Source organism: Octopus sinensis, linkage group LG26, assembly GCF_006345805.1.
Source record: "Octopus sinensis linkage group LG26, ASM634580v1, whole genome shotgun sequence".
In the NCBI taxonomy this organism is placed as follows: Eukaryota; Metazoa; Mollusca; class Cephalopoda; order Octopoda; family Octopodidae; genus Octopus; species Octopus sinensis.
Window position 1 is genome coordinate 23,158,175 of NC_043022.1, and position 17,850 is coordinate 23,176,024.

Consider the following 17,850-nt stretch of genomic DNA (forward strand, 5'->3'; position numbering starts at 1 on the left):
GTCTTGCAGTCTTGGGAAGTCTGCGCGGAAAATTCGTGGATGTATTCAACATCAAACTCGTGTTCGGCGTCAAATAGTTGACTGTCATAGTGGTAACAGATTCGTGTAATAAATTTCGTGTTTATTTTTGTTTCATAATATATATTTTTTCGGATGCAGCCAGACTTTTCACACATATTTTAATGAACCTGGATACATTTTTTTGTAACATTACAAGAAAATTTTACATCCACTCTGATGGTTTTGAAGAAACAAATTTGAAAAAGGAGATAATTCTCTAAAAGTTAGAAGCAGAATATATACAAACGGCTCTTCATTATTAAGTGATTCAAAACCATAAATGTACTTGATAGAATTTTGTGTTAAAAGTGCACAGAGTTTGTTGTAATTTCATCATGAATAAGATTACATTTGCAAGTAATGCTTTCATCTAATCAGTCTTTTTATCGACAATCCACATCAGCAGATTGGGAAGAAGGAATTGTTAGTGGTGTAAATTGCAACTACTGTACTTTCAGCTGGATCACATAATCGTTTGATTGGTTGGCTTCAATGATCACATGATCGCTATTTTAAGATGCCGTGATCAGAATTTATAAGACCAGCAATCTGTTCTTCTGAATCTGATGATGTATATAGATTGCTAAAGGGCTGATTAGATGAAATTACTTTCAAAAATGTAGTCCCTATTATCTTACACACCACACAACCAACAAGATATATATATATATATAATATATATATATATATATATAGTGTGGTGTGTGGTGTGTGTGTGCGTGCATGCTGTATACACACACACTCCTGCATTACCAACCATTTATCCCTAAAATAATTACACACACATGTGTATGTGTATACATACATAAATACAATACACAGACACACATATACCACATATATATATACAATATATATATTATATATATTATAGTTTCATTGTAAATTTGTAGCCAATGGATGAACTAGTTGGATTAATTCTTCTCATTTTTATCTACCTCAGCTCTTGTAGTTGTGTGTGTGTGTGTGTGTGTGTGTGTGTGTGTGTGTGTGTGTGTGTGTGTGTATGCATCTGAGTCTGTGTCTATGCGTAGTCAACAGAGCTAAGCAATTAAGCATGAAGATTCATCCAACTAGTTTCGTCTTTATTAAACCTCATCAGGAATTACCTCACCTTTCAAAAACCAAATGCTAATAACACACACATACATGTCTTCTCAGCAATAACATGAACAAACTCTGATTAACGCAAATACATTTACTTGCTCATACCTAGTTGACAGCCAAGATTTAATAATGGAAAACATATATAATACGAGGGACGTTCAATAAGTAATGCCTCTGACCTACTTGCAGTTGTTGGATCTAGCTGAAATTTTGCATGTGCAATCATTTATATCTCTATAGAGTAAGTGGCAAATTACAGCTCTGAATTAATTGTGGTTTCTGATTTACAGGTGTTTGAAGTGAGTCAAATGTGAAATGGAGCCTGTTGAGTGTCGAGAAGTGATCCGGTTTTTGTATTTGAAAGGACGCACACCACGGGAGACTTTTGATGAAATGAAAGTAACTTATGGTGATGATGCCCCATCATATGACCTTGTAAAACGCTGGCATCGTGAATTCAAACATGGTCAGACTCTGTGGAAACAGCTCCCAGATCTGGTCGCCCCTTCTGCCATTGATGAGGCATCTGTCCGTCAAGTTGAGGCTGCCATTTGGAAGATCGATGCATAATTATTCGCCAAATAGCCCATGAGGTCAAGATTAGTACCGGGTCTGTGGAAACTATCATTCATGACCAGTTGCATATGCAAAAGGTGTCTGCCAGATGGATTCCCAGGTTGCTCACGCCTTTCCAGAAGCAAGAACGCGTCGAGTGCTCGAGGGTGAATTTGGAGATGTGCCAAGAAGATGAGTCAAATTTTTCAAAAGACTGATTACACAGGATGAAACCTGGGTCCATCACGATGATCCAGAGACCAAAGCCCAGTCAATGCAGTGGAAGCACCGTGACTCACCCCCTCCAAAGAAGGCAAGGGTGCAGCCCTCCGCTGGCAAGGTCATGCTCACAGTCTTCTGGGACCAGGACGGAGTAGTGATGACAGATTTCCTGGCAAAGGGTACCCACAATTGCAGGAGCCTATTATGCTTCACTTTTGAGGAAATTAAGAGAAGTTATCAAAATCAAGAGGCGGGGCAAGATCAGCAAAGACATCGTCCTCCTGCAGGACAACGCTCCGGTCCACAACTCGCTTGTCGCCAGATCAGAAGCACAGGCGTATGGCTATGAACTCCTCCCCCATCCCCCTACTTTCCTGACCTTGCACCCTCTGATTTTCACCTCTTCCCAGTCATGAAGTTGTTTTTGAAAGGAAAGCGTTTCCCAGATGATGCAGCCTTGATTTCTGAAGTCACGTTCAGGTTGGAGGACCAAGATGGGGTCTTCTACAAAAACGGTCTCCAGAGCTGCATCAAACAATGGGAGAAATGCGTAACTCTGGGTGGTTCCTATGTAGAAAAAGACTAATAACTGTGCCAAGTTTCGTTGCTCTACTGCTATGGGAAGTGGGTCAGGGGCATTACTTATTGAACGCCCCTCGTATATATATGTGTGTGTGTGTATAATAAAGAGATAAGTTATGAATATGTGATTGATATATAGTTTTGTCTCTCTAGAATATTCTCAACTGAGCCATTGTTTTCTGATAAGATCGACACAAGTCTATAGTCTATAGAACAGACAGGCATAGTGTGTAAATACAGAATGACGGAATGAGTGGGTGGGTGGATGGATGGATGGATGGATGGTGTGCCAGACAGAGATAGACACAATGTGAGACTAGATACACGTCCACAATGTGGAAGAAAGAAAGAAAAAAAGAAGGAATAAAAGAAAGGAGAAATGATGATGCTGGTGATAATGATGGCTGATGGTGATGAAGATAATGATGATTATGGGGGTGATAATGACGATGACAATGATGATGGTGGTGGCAGTGGCGATGATGATAAGGATGATGATGATGATGATGATTATGAGGGTGGTGAAGGTGATAGTGATGATGGGTGAAGGTGGAGATGATGATATGATGATGATGATGGAGATAGTGGTAGTGGTGATGATGATGATGATGATGCCAATGATGATGGTGATAACGATGATGATGGTAATGATGATGTTGATGATGTGGTGTTAACTGAAGAAGATTTGGCAACTATTTCTAGCAGATTGACCATGCACAGAAGCATTTTTTAACTATCCATTTAATGGTTTCCTTGACAGAAAAAGAGGGATGGATTTAATATGTTAAGCTGTATGGCTGCAACTGATATCATTTTGAGCCTATTCTAAATACAAAAACACATTTTGAATATTAAAACAGAAAAACAAACATACCAAGGGCGTCATAGAACTCATCATCATCGGAACTTGATTCCTGGAGTTGTTCAAGACTTTCTAAGCGCCAGTCGGACAAATTTCGGTTTGAATCTGAAACCAAGAAGACACTGTCATCAACAATGGTTGTCAATAGTTTACGGTCCAATCACAAAAATATTTCAATAAGATTTTTCAGGCATAAGATACATACTCTTAAGTAAGACCCTGTAACCTGGGTATGTAAGACTTCTTTTGGAGAAATCTAATTAACAGCAGCAGCTTTAAGACAAAATGAACTCAATACAACAATCTACCCAATACAACAATGTACCCAATACAACAATGTATCTAACACAACAATGTATCCTATACAACAATGTACCCAATATAACAATGTGCCTAACACAATGATGTATCCAACACAATAATGTACCCAATATGGCTATGTACCTAATACAATAATGTACCCAATACAACTATGTACCCAATACAACTATGTACCCAACAACAGTGTACCCACTACAATAGTGTACCAAATACAATTCCATACCTAACATAACAATGTACTAAATATAACAGTGTACCCCTTGAGTAAGGAAGTTTCATATTACATCTTCATGACCAGTAATTATCCACACACATACATCCTACATTTACATAAATACATAAACAAACATACATATGTACATATATATATATATATATATATATATATATACACATCTAACATAGGATAAAATTTTTCGAAAAAATTTTATCAATGGCCAGCATGAAAAAATTTCTAATGCCAAATATGCCGAAACTAGACACGTTGTCCATAACCATATAATTCATCACTATAAGCACATGCATTGAAAAAAAAACCGACAGAAATTTCTACAAAATTGATAATAACGGAATTTTTTAGAAATTTCTGTTGGTTTTTTTTTATATGCATGCTTATAGTGATAAATTATATGGTTATGGACGACGTGTCTAGTTTTGGCATATTTGGCATTAGAAATTCTTTCTTTTGCCCTTGTTTATAAGTTGTTTATATATATATATATATATATATATATATATATATACTCATACCTGTAAACAAACATAGACACATATACATACTTAAAATACAGAAGCACATACACCCCTACTTTAATCTAAAGTGCAAGGTTCCACATGCCTCTTATAATAATTATGGCTATAGTAAGTCATTTTTCAACAACACCAAAACTTTAACAACAATAATATTGATGACAACAACAACAATAACAACAGCAACAACAACTGCAAAGTATTTAACCTGTATAAAAACTAATAACGAATTATTTGGTATTTTAACAGCAAAAATTGAAAACTGTGTTATCCAAAGTTTTTTTTTATTTGGCAAATTAAAGCAGAAATTAGATTAAAACTCAATTAGCACACAATTCAAGAAAAACAAACAAACAAACGAACAAAAAAAAACCAGTATATTTTTAGGAAAAGCTAACCTGTGCAGAAATTAGTATTTAGTTATGTTATATTTAAACCACAGAAATTACAACCTATGTTAGTAAACCAATATATTTGTCCTGCTGGATAAGCAAACAAACTAAACTATATCAAAGAAAAGTCATTTTAGTCATTTAAGAACAGACAGACTAACTCATATATTTACTTCCAGTGTTGTGCGTTCTTAAATGTTTTGTTTTCAACATAGAATCTCACTCAGGCCTGATTACTTCTGGCCAAACAAGCGCAACTCTAGCCTTGTCTGGCCTCCTATTTATAAATTTGGATTTTTTCGGTTTGAACGGCAGTTTTTAACATAATTTCTAGATAACTAAAAAATTTTAAACTTCGTATTATTGTTGTTAAAGTTTTGGTGTTGTTGAAAAGGCGCAGGAGTGGCTGTGTGGTAAGTAGCTTGCTTACCAACCACATGGTTCCAGGTTCAGTCCCACTGCATGGCATCTTGGGCAAGTGTCTTTTGCTATAGCCCCTGGCCAACCAATGCCTTGTGAGTGGATTTGGTAGACGGAAACTGAAAGAAGCCTGTCATATATATGTATATATATATATGTATGTATGTATATGTTTGTGTGTCTGTGTTTGTCCCCCTAGCATTGCTTGACAACCGATGCTAGTGTGTTTATGTCCCCGTCACTTAGCGGTTCGGCAAAAGAGACCGATACAATAAGTACTGGGCTTACAAAGAATAAGTCCTGGGGTCGATCTGCTCGACTAAAGACGGTGCTCCAGCATGGCCGCAATCAAATGACTGAAACAAGTAAAAGAGAGAGAGAGAGTATACTGGTAGAATGTATCCCAACAAAAAAATTTTAGGAGATGTGCTTGCACCTCCTGATCCTGAGTCTGTGTCTTCATTCTTAGTTCAGATCCCACAAAGGTTGATTTTTGCCATTCATCCTTCTGGGGGGTTAACAAAATGAAATACCAGTCAAATACTGCAGTTGATTTAATTGGCTACATTCTTACCAACAAATTGCTGGCCTTGTGCTTAAATAAAAAATCTGTTATTTATAAACCCTTCTGTGATGATATTTCTGACATGAATATGATTGTTTCAATGTCCCACATAATCATGGCACTTGTGCCCGTGCTAGTAGGGTGCCAAGAGCACCATCCGAGCATGATCATTGCCAGAGCAGCCAACTGGCTTCCGTGTCAGTGGCACGTAAAAGGGTACCATTCGAGCGTGATCGTTGCCAAAGTCACCTTACTGGCACCTGTGCTGGTGGCACGTGTAAAAGGATTCGAGCGAGGTCATTGCCAGTACCGCCTGACTGGCCCCCATGCTCGTGGCACATAAAAAGCACCCACTACACTCTCGGAGTGGTTGGCGTTAGGAAGAGCATCCAGCTGTAGAAACTCTGCCAAATCAAGATTGGAGCCTGGTGCAACCATCTGGTTCACCAGCCCTCAGTCAAAATCGTCCAATCCATGCTAGCATGGAAAGCAGACGTTAAACGATGATGATGATGATGAATAAAATCTCATATTTTGTGAAATAATGATATTTCAGCCGAAGATTTAAAACTGAATTTCAGTATGTAAGTGCAGACACTATTGACTCACAAAGAGGTTTATTTCACAACTGCATAATTTGAGGTGCAATCTCACAGTGCAGCAACTTGGGCAAGTATCTACTACTCTAGCCCTGGGTTGACCAAAGCTTTGCGAGTGGATTTGGTAGATGGAAACTGTGTGGAAGCCAACTGTTAACAAGTGTTTTTGTGTGTGTGTGTGTGTGTATGTGTTTGTATCTATACATATGTATGTGTTTGTATCTATAGTGTGATTGTTGCCAGAGCAGTCAACTGGCTTCTGTACCCGTGGCACATAATAGGACACCATTCAAGCGTGATCATTACCAACGTCGCTTCACTGGCACCTGTGCTGGTGGCATGTGTAAAAGATTCGAGTGAGGTCATTGCCAGTACCGCCTGACTGGCCCCCGTGCCGGTGGCATGTAAAAAGCACCCACTACACTCTCGGAGTGGTTGGCGTTAGGAAGGTTATCCAGCTGTAGAAACTCTGCCAGATCAACATTGGAGCTTGGTGCAGCCATCTGGTTTGCCAGCCCTCAGTCAAAATCGTCCAACCCATGCCAGCATGGAAAGCGGATGTTAAACGATGATGATGATGATGATGATGTGTGCGTGCATGAGTGTGTGTGTGCGTGTGCGCATGTGTAAATCCTATGGTTTTTCTGGATATTGTCTAAACAAAAGCATGACATGATGCTTACATTCCTTGATGCCATTACAAATGAGCAGAATAAAAAACTGGAACAGCTGTGGTGCCATTACACTTTCAAAGACTGGTGAAATATTAAAAAAATTCCCTCATTTAAAAAAAGCCTGTTAGAAGAGCATCTGGCAGTAAAATCCTGCCTCAAATAATTCCCCATCTAACCCATACTGGCATGAAAAAAATATACTCTATGAACAAACTTTGCTAGAAGTGTTTTCAGGTGGACTGGTGTTGAATGAGCTAATCAAACTGAAAGCTGTGTTACTGAACAATTATAACTATTACACAACAGGATAAACAACTCAGTTTAGATAGTCTCTTGTCTCGGTGAAGAAAAAAAAAAAATAATATAATTCATTATTAATGATGGAACTCGAAGTAGATAAAGCAATAAATAATGGCAGGAAATAACAGGTCAAAGACCTTTTGGCTAGAAGGAGCAGCCATTGACTTTTTCTATTCAAAGAGTTTCTTAACCCTTGTTTATCCCCTCTGTTTAGCCCCTTGTGGGCGATAAAGAAATAAGAATTGTTAGTGCGGCACACAAAATATTTAGCAGCATTCCTTCTGGCTTTATGTTTGGAGTTCAAATTCTACAGAGATCGACTTTGCCCTTCGTCCTTTCAAGGTCAATGAAATAAATGCCAGTTGACTAGCCATCTACCACCAAAATTTCAAGCTTTGTGCCTGTAGCAGAAATGGTTATTTGTAGCAGTACCTACAATGAGCTCCACCATTAAAAACAAATTATTTCACATCTCCCAAAGGTTCTAGGTTCTTTTTGGCATAAACAGTATTTTAATTATACATTTTAGCATTTTAAAATTCATCTTGGCATAAGAGTATTTTAACTGCAGAAATTAAAAAGAAAACTGTCATTTAAGAGATATACACAACTTTAGGATAAATGGTTTCATATAAGGACATTTCACATAATGAAAGAAAATACCACAATCATTTTTAATATCAAAACCGGGAAATGAGACCTTCCTATCCATTCATATGTTTTATATTTGATATGATTTTTGTTGTGAAGACATGTGACCTAGTAGTTAGGATGTTGCACTCATGACTTCTAGATTGTGGTTTCAATTCCTGGACTGGGCAGTGCATTGTGTTATTGAGCAAAACACTTCATTTCATATTGCTCCAGTCCACTCAGCTAATGGTTAGGATATTGCGATCATGACTTCTAGATTGTGGTTTCAATTCTTGAACTAGGTGGCGTATTGTATTCTTGAAGAAAACACTTCATTTCATGTTACTCCAGTTCACTCAGCTGTAAATGGGTTCCAGTAATAGCTGAGAAGTTAACCCTATGATGGACTAGCATCCCATTCAGGAGGAATGTTGTGATTGTGGTCACTTTTACACCTTGAAAACCGGATAACCAGCTTTTATTGAGTCCTAGGACTTGAGGCAGTAATGTAAAAGCAAATGGTTTTTATTGTATTTTATTTTCTAATTTTAATTTCCACAGTTAAAATACAAGATAGCCATAGTTGGGGAAAAGATTGCAGATAACAGAGAAATTGTCATTGTTTTTCTAACATCCAGGGGTAAGGAAAAAAAAATGAGCAGAATAAAAAACTGGAACAGCTGTGGTGCCTCAGTGTGTGCTACTTAACATGCAAATATATGCAGTCAAATCATACATTGTGTGCAGAGCAGCTTTTAAATATCCTTAAGATGAAGAAGCACTGTGTAGCTTGAAATTTCTCCACTTTCAACTTCATCTTCCACATTTTATATACCACATAACATTTCAGATGGTGTATTTTTTGGTTGTCTTCATTAACGTTATCTACACACAAATAAGGCGGCGAGCTGGCAGAAATGTTAGCGCGCCGGGCGAAATGTGTAGCCATATTTCGTCTGCCGTTACGTTCTGAGTTCAAATTCCGCCAAGGTCGACTTTACCATTCATCATTTCGGGGGTGATTAAATAAGTACCAGTTACACACTGGGGTCAATATATTCGACTTAATCCCTTTGTCTGTCCTTGTTTGCCCTCTCTGTGTTTAGCCCCTTGTGGGCAGTAAAGAAATAGTTATCTACACACAGATGCTGTGTGGTTAAGAAGCTTGCTTTCTAACCACATGGTTCTGGGGTTCAGTCCCATCGTGCGATGTCTTTGGGTAATTGTCTTCTACTATAGTCTCAGGCCAACTAAAGCTTTATGAATGGATTTGGTAGATGTAAACTGTCGCTGTTTGTCAGGCCTGTTGCCAGACTTTGGTACCTAAGAGGGGTACTTCAGAATATTCAGGACAGGCACTAATTTGTAATAATGCTAAAGTGGAGCTTTGAAATAAGTGTATTACCGTAAATCTGAGGGTGTACCATTGAATAGTTGGATAGTGAGGGGGCAGTGTCATCCAGTGCACCCCCTTAGCAATGGGCATGCTGTAAGTACCAGATGACCGAGGTCTATATTAATTTCCTGGCCATTGTGGCATGCACTGCTCTTCTGAGGGCACACTTCGCTGAGAGTCCAAGGAGGCAGTACATTCACTGTGCAAAAATTAGGGTACTCTGAGAAAAGCCCTGCTGGTTTGCATAGAGAAAGCATGCAGACTCTGTACACCATGCCAGCTCAGGGAAGCAGGCATAAACAGCTTCCCTGTACATGTTTATGAGTGCATGTATGTACAGATGTATAGATCCAGGTATGGTGGTGCAGTTAAGATGCTTACTTCCAAACCGTTTGGCATCAGGTTCAATCCCACTCGAACCCAAAAGCATAGGGTTTGGCAAGCAATTAGATCAGTTTTGGGATGACCAAAGCCTTTTGAGAAGATTTAGTTAACAGAAGCTCAAAGAAACCTTTCGTACACACGCGTGTGTGTGTCCACCTTTGTGTGTATCTACATCCACACATGTATGTATATGTGTGTATATCTGTATAAAATAACTGAAGACAATGGGAGACAATACTGCAGAAAATGCTATGTGGAAGACAGAAATTGGAAAGATGAAGTCAACAGTTTGGAAATATCAGACTATTGTAGCAATAACTGATAATATGGAAGCATTGTGTTCAATATCCATTCCTTCTTCACAAAATGCCATCTAATAATGGTCAAATGATATATATAATATGTATATATAATATATATATCATATATAATATATATATCATATATCATATATATATATATATGTATATCATACATATATCATATATAATATATATATCATATATCATATATATCATATATCATATATATATATATATGTATATCATACATATATCATCATCATCCTATATATATATATATATATATATATATATATATATACATAAATATGTGTGTGTGCGTGTATGTATACTAAAAAACTTTTTAAAAAGCCAGGAAATGTTAAATTCTGCATATGATGGCAAGTTTGAGAGCATGTGCCACAGCAAAACTACATTCTAAAAAAAAACTGCAAAAGCTTCATGGCTAGGCTATATACAAACCCCTTTGGATTTCATGTGTGGAATCAGTTGACTGGTTTTCCTGATCTAAAACAAGCAATTGTTTACAATAAACACAATACAGAACAAAAAGAGAGCAATTTTTTTAAAAAATGAAATGTGAATAAAAAATAGTTTGCTGCTGAATAGTGTGATTAAAATAATAAGAAATCGTTGAGTTAAGAAAAAGAAGAGTGTCCAGAGCTAGAGCTCTTACAGATCCTCTCTGGTCAGTGAAGTTAATGTGGTTGGAGTTCAGCTTAGACTTCTGCAGGCCTTGATACAGTTAGGAAGCTGTAGAGGGAGGCAGTTCTGGGAAGGAAGGTTTCTACTTGTGTTGAATGTAGAATCAGGGTGAGAAGATACAGGAGGGATTATGAAAGAAAAAGAAGTGGATATATATATATAAAGATGTAAGTGTATAAAGAGCTGGGTGTATGAAGCAGTGGGTGCATAAAGATGTTGGTGCATAAAGATATAGGTGTAAAAAGAGGAGAGTATCTAAAGAGATAAGTGCATGAAGAGGTGACCACATTAAGAGGTGAGTGCATAAAGATGTGTATAAAACAGTAGATGTATAAAGAGGTAAGTGTATAAAGAGATAAATGCATAAGGAGGTGTGTGTATAACAAGTGTTGCAATGTGATATCCCAGTGTTATCTCTGCATTATAACCCAGTGGATTATCCTCCTCGTATTATATAGAGTCATAGAGTTATATCCTAATATTATATCCCAGGGTATCGAGACAATTTGGCACAGCTGTTTTGACACTGTCTATTTGGCACTACCTGTTTGGTGCCACTGATTTGAAGCTGACCTATTTGACATCGGATGTCGTAATGTTTCTCTCATTCTTGCATCTCAGCTCTCTCTCTTTCTTTTCTGTGTGTGAGCATCTAGTTAACTGCGTATGTATGTGTATACTCTCTTTTTCTCTCTCGCTCTCTTTGTATGTGACTATTTCTACATGTGCATGTATGTGTGCGAACTACTTCCAATGCCAAAACATACTGTCATTAAAACAAGTTGAATGTTCAGTCAGCTGTGCCAAATTGCCAGTATTCAACCAGCTATTCCAAATTGTCCATTTCCTATATCTCACAATATAAGCCAATTATTATAAACCAATGTTATATCCAGTGTCTCAGTGTTATATCCTCATGAGCTATCACAGTATTATACCTCAGTGTTATTATAACCAAACATTGTATCCCAGTATTATCTATGTTATATCTCAATCTTATATCTCTCTGTTATATCTCAGTGTCATATCCCAGCGTTATATCTCATTATTATAACCCAGTATTGTATCCCAGTGTTATACATCTCTGTTACATTTCCACGCTATATCATCATCATTGTTTAACGTCCGCTTTCCATGCTAGCATGGGTTGGACGGTTCAACTGGGGTCTGGGGAGCCCGAAGGCTGCACTAGGCCAGTCAGATCTGGCAGTGTTTCTACAGCTGGATGCCCTTCCTAACGCCAACCACTCCGAGAGTGTAGTGGGTGATTTTATGTGCTACCGACACAGGTGCCAGACGAGGCTGCCGAACGGCCACGCTCAGATGGTGTTTTTTATGTGCCACCGACACAGGTGCCAGACGAGGCTGGCAGACGGCCACGCTCGGATGGTGTTTTTTATGTGCCACCGACACAGGTGCCAGCCGAGGCTGGCGAACGGCCACGATCGGATGGTGTTTGTTACGTGCCCACAGCACGGAGGCCAGTCGATACAGTACTGGCTACAGCCACGTTCGGATGGTTTTCTTATGTGCCACCGGCACTGGTACCACAAAGATACAAATTCCATTGATGTTCATCTATTTTGATTTGGTTTGATTTTGATTTTCACTTGCCTCAACAGGTCTTCACTAGTGTCACAAGAAGGAAGGTATGCACAGGTGGACTGACTACGTCCCAGGTAGGGGCCACGGGTTATGGCCTCACTAGTCTTGCCGGGTCTTCTCACGCACAGCATACTTCCATAGGTCTCAGTCTCTAGTCATTTCCTTGGTGAGACCTAAAGTTCGAAGGTCATGCTTCACCACCTCGTCCCAGGTTTTCCTGGGTCTACCTCTTCCACAGGTTCCCTCAACTGCTAGGGTGTAGCACTTTTGCACACAACTATCTTGAGCCATTCTCGTCACATGACCATACCAGCGCAGCCGTCTCTCTTGCACACCACAACTGATGCTTCTTAGGTTCAACTTTTCTCTCAAGGTACTTACACTCTGTCGATTATGAACACTGACATTACACATCCATCGGAGCATACTGGCTTCATTTCTTGCGAGCTTACGCATATCCTCAGCAGTCACGGCCCATGTTTCACTACCATGTAGCATGGCTGTATGTACACATGCATCATACAGTCTGCCTTTTACTCTGAGCGAGAGGCCTTTTGTCACCAGCAGGGGTAAGAGCTCTCTAAACTTTGCCCAGGCTATTCTTACTCTAGTCGTTACACTTTCAGCACACCCACCCCCGCTACTGACTTGGTCACCTAGGTAGTGGAAGCTATCAACTATTTCTAGTTTTTCTCCCTGGAAAGTGACAGAAGTTGGTCTCAGAGCATTTTCAGTGTTTATTGCTCCTGAGCATCTGCCACAGACAAAAACTATTTTCCTAGTTAGCCTTCCTTTGACATTGCTGCACCTCTTATGTGTCCATAGCTTACACTTGGTGCACCTTATAGAGTTTCTACCTACACCTTTTTTACAGATAGAGCAGGGCCATCTACCTGAAGTCGTTTGTGATTGGTCCACCTTCCTACTTATTAGGACTTTAGTTTTGGCTAGGTTGATCCTAAGGCCCTTTGATTCTAATCCTTGTTTCCACACCTGAAACTTCTCCTCCAGTTCTGATAGTGACTCAGCAATTAGAGCAAGGTCATCAGCATAGAGGAGCTCCCAGGGGCATCCTGTCTTGAATTCCTCCGTTATTGCTTGGAGGACTATGATAAATAGGAGGGGACTGAGGACTTAACCTTGGTGGAATTCTTCACTGTACTTGTTGCCAACCCTCACCTTACTAGCAGCGTCTCTGTACATGGCTCGCACAGCTCTCACTAACCATTCGTCTATCCCTAGTTTCCTCATTGACCACCAGATAAGGGATCGGGGGACCCTGTCAAAGGCTTTCTCCATGTCAACAAAAGCCAGGTACAGGGGCTTATCTTTGGCTAGGTATTTCTCCTGCAGCTGTCTTACCAGGAATATAGCATCAGTAGTACTTTTCCCTGGCACAAACCCAAACTACATCTCATCTAAGCTAACTCTCTCTCTAATTAATTGGGCTATAACCCTCTCTGTAACCTTCATTACCTGATCCAGCAGCTTGATGCCCCTGTAGTTATTTGTATCTAGGGCGTCACCTTTACCTTTGTAGCAGTTGACTATTATGCTGCTACACCAGTCATTGGGTATGACTCCTTCGTGTATCACCTGGTTAACTATACGGGTGACTATGCTATAGCCGACACTACCAGATATTTTGAGCATCTCTGCAGTAATTCCTGATGGGCCTGGGGCTTTCCCTGTTTTCATGCTTGTAATTGCCTTAACTACTAAGGACCTGTTAACTCAGATTGCCGGTCCCTCTGTTGGGTCGACATTCGGCAGACCCTCTTTATCCCATTAATTTTCTTCATTCAGCAACCTTTCATAGTGGCGTCTCCAAGCCTCTCTCTTTGCATCCTCATTTAGCGCAAGTGAACCGTCATCCTTGCGAACACATTTCTCTACTACCACATCACGATTCTCTCTCACACACTGTCTTGCAACACGAAATACCTCAAGTCTTTCATCCTCACGGCGCAGGACATTGGCAATTTTTTTCTTATCTGTTTCCCCTCTGGCTAGATAGACCTGTCTCCTAGCTTCCCTTCTGGCAGTCTGATACACTTCCCTGCTACCACCGTTCTTCCAGGCCTTCAAAGCCTGTCTCTTTTCTCTAATAGCCCTGTCAACAATATTGTTCCACCACCACGTTATTTTGGGTCTTAAGGGGACTTTGCACCAGCCACAAATCTGGTCAGTGGCTTTCAGCAGGTTGTCCCTCAGAAGCGTCCAGTTGTCTTCTATCCCATGCGTAGCTATAACCCCTTCCATTTCGTCAAAGGGTTCAAGTAACATGTCTCTAAATCTCTGTCCATTCGCAGGGTCTTTAAGCTTCCACACCCTTCTTCTCCATGTTGGTCGTCTTCTAGTCGCCCTCTTAGTCCTGATCTTAAAGTCACTAACTACCAGTCTATGTTGTGGGGTGCATTCTTCGCCTGGGAAGGTTTTGGCATTTATAAGCAGCCATCTTTCCCTTTTTCTGGCAAGGATGTAGTCGATTTGGCTAGTATGCCGGCCCGATCGGTAGGTGACCAGGTGGCTTGTCGGTTTCCTGAAGTTAGTGTTGCAAACCATAAGACTATTCGCATCGCAGAACTCCAGCAGCCTGGTTCCCTCCTCGTTGCGGGAACCATAACTGTAGCCTCCATGTACACCATGGAAACCCCCAGCATGTCGTCCAACATGCCTATTGAAATCACCAGCCACAAAGAGAAGGTCCCTGTCGTTCGTCAATGAGGTGGTCTGCAGTAGGGTGTCATAGAAACTGTCTTTCTGTCCATCGGGTAGCCCTGGCTGAGGGGCATAGGCCGATATAATGGTTGCTAATCTATGATGAAGCACTATTCTAATCTTAAGTATTCTGTCACTTACTCTGATTACCTCAATTACTTTATCTATCCATTTCTCAGCGATAAGTATACCCACGCCACCAACCCTGCCCAGAAAATCTTGTACCAGTGTTCCTTGCCTGTGAGGAACCTAGCAGATCCTCCTCTCCACCTTATTTCTTGCATGCAACATACATCAACACATCTCCGTTCAAGCATCTCGACTATCTCGCCAGACCTACCTTTCAGTGTGCCAACGTTGAGGGTGCCCACCCTGAGGGTGTGGAAGGTATGGGCCCTAGAGGCCCAGGGATGGGGAGCAGTGGCGTCATGTACCTGAAAAGAAGAAAGCTCGCATTTGGCAGAATTCATAAGCAAAGCAATGATCTTAAGTTCAACCTGCTACACCACACTATCATGTTTTGCGCCGTATGGTCACCACCTTATATAGTAGGGGTGGTATTGGCTTAAGGCCTTTAGGTGTTCATGGAAGAAAAGCAAAGGAAGACAAGGTGAGATAAGGACTTCCGGTACAGGTGGAGGGGCGGGAGGGCGGGCGTACCGCGCACTGGGAAAGATGAGGTAGAGACTGGGAAAGATGAGGTTGAGATTTAAGCGACAGAAAGACAAGATTTGAGACGAAATGCTTTGCGGTCGTGTGAATAAGTTTCTATGAGTGAAAGTTTACATGTTGTGGAGAAATGCTTCAGCTAGCATTTGAGACGAAAGACAACGATAATAAAAGGGGAAACAATAATGCTTGATGGTGATAATACTTGCAAAAAACAATGAAAGGAGGAAACAGGTCGGAAACTTAAATATTTCTTAGCTGATATTTTTCATCCTGAGGTTCGTGTTTCGTGTGTTACAGCCAGGAGAAAAAGAATAGTAAGGAACGGTCAGCCTCCTGCATTGGGTTTTATAGGGGAGGGGGTGCAGATGTGTGAGTAGGAGGCCGAGCATATTGGCTAGGCCTGTGGAACCGAGAGAAATATACAGAGAGAGAGAGAGAGAGAGAGACATAGTGATAACAGAGGGAGAAAACAACACCGCGCACTGGGAAAGATGAGGTAGAGATTTAAGCGACAGAAAGACAAGATTTGAGACGAAAGTGTTATATCCCAGTATTTTTTCAGAGCTATATCTCAATATTATAACACAGTGTTATATTCCAGTGTTACACCTCAACGTTACATATTATACCCAAGTGTTACATCCCAGTGTTATAAACCCAGTATGATATTTCAGTGTTATATCCTATTGTTACAGCTTAGCATTATAACACAGTGATCTTAGTTATACAACCTTGTGTGGTATCTGAGAATAAAAACAGCCCATTACATTCCAAAGAGAAAGTTGGATTTATGATTCAAACTTACCTGCAACAGACTTTTTAGATCCAAAAGAGTGAGTTGAGGTCAATGTGTCTGTATTTGACAGATGGTCTGGAATACTAGCGTATGGTGATGTCTTTGAAAGACAACTGTGAATGGCATCAGAAGAATGAGATGCGGTCAGAGGTATATCTGTTGTGCTGGTTTTAGGCATGGTCAGTTTCTTGCTGTCAATTGGTTCAACGTTATCATTAGCATTGGCCATTTTCTCAGCCAGTGCAGCTTGTGTCTCTCTTTCCAGGTGACGAATATCTTCCAAGGATAACCCATAATATTCATCTTGCCAACACCAGGCTTGGCGGTGAGCACGAAGCATAGTTTTTCGTAAACCTTTGAGTTAAAAAAACAAAAAGGCTGTGTTTTATAATTTTTCAATGCTATATTTGTGAAACAAGAAATTTATATTATGGATACTGTTTATATTAGTTGAACTAGTATCCTCATCTTGATGGTTACTTTCACTACATTTCATCTGTTGTATGCTCCAGCCTTTTTCAGGTATCTTGTGTTGAACTCAGTTGTTGTGTCAAAATTCTGAACCTGACCCCTTATTTGATCCACGGGTGTACACTGTTCTTGTTCCACTCTTTGCCTTTCGTGGCCCCTTTTTCTTTTTCTTTGTTTTTGTTTCAGAGAGCAGAATGAAAACAGTGTACCTCTGTGAATCAAATACAGAATCAGGTTTGAAATTCCGATACAACAACCAGGTTCAACACAACATACCAGAAGAAGGCTGGAGCTACAACAACTGAAATGTAATGACATTTCTACCACTGACACTCTAACCACTGAGCCATGTGCCTTCACACAATGACATTGTAGAGTAGGTGTAAGAGGCTGGATCTGGCCAATTTAAATATAAAACAGACAGAATATTTAGACTGGATTTGGCCAGTTTAAATGTTGAAGGGTGAAAAAGCTTGTCCAATAATAAAAATATGAAGGTTTCAGCATCCAGCTAATTGGGATCTTTTCGGTTTGAACGGCAGTTTTTTCTAGCGGTGTCATATGAAATTGTCACCCATAATTACGACCCTAGTATCGATCTATTGCATTTCAATCTGTTTTAGGGTTAGGGTTAGTTAGGGTTAGGGGTGGGGGGAAGGGTATCGTTTTCTTCACAAATGTAAATAAACCCAATCTGTTTCTTAAACGCGGGACATATTCATACGGCACAGAATGTTTTCACCTCAATAGACGTCA

The 17,850-nt window shown here is 40.0% G+C and overlaps 1 protein-coding gene across 6 annotated transcripts in view; it reads right to left on the reverse strand.

Moving 5' to 3' along the window:
• The window catches only part of LOC115224740 (protein retinal degeneration B), a 143,799-nt gene that overhangs the window by 42,596 nt on the left and 83,353 nt on the right, over positions 1–17,850 (reverse strand). For 4 of the 6 annotated variants that reach the window (XM_036513577.1, XM_036513576.1, XM_036513574.1 and 1 more), the window contains exons 6-8: positions 16,633–16,977; positions 10,587–10,631; positions 3,401–3,493 (exon numbers count right to left, since the gene is read on the reverse strand). In XM_036513577.1, coding sequence (XP_036369470.1) covers positions 3,401–3,493; positions 10,587–10,631; positions 16,633–16,977 — 483 coding nt within the window. The remainder of the gene's footprint in view (positions 1–3,400; positions 3,494–10,586; positions 10,632–16,632; positions 16,978–17,850) is intronic. The other 2 variants (XM_036513578.1, XM_036513575.1) reach the window with 1 other exon arrangement.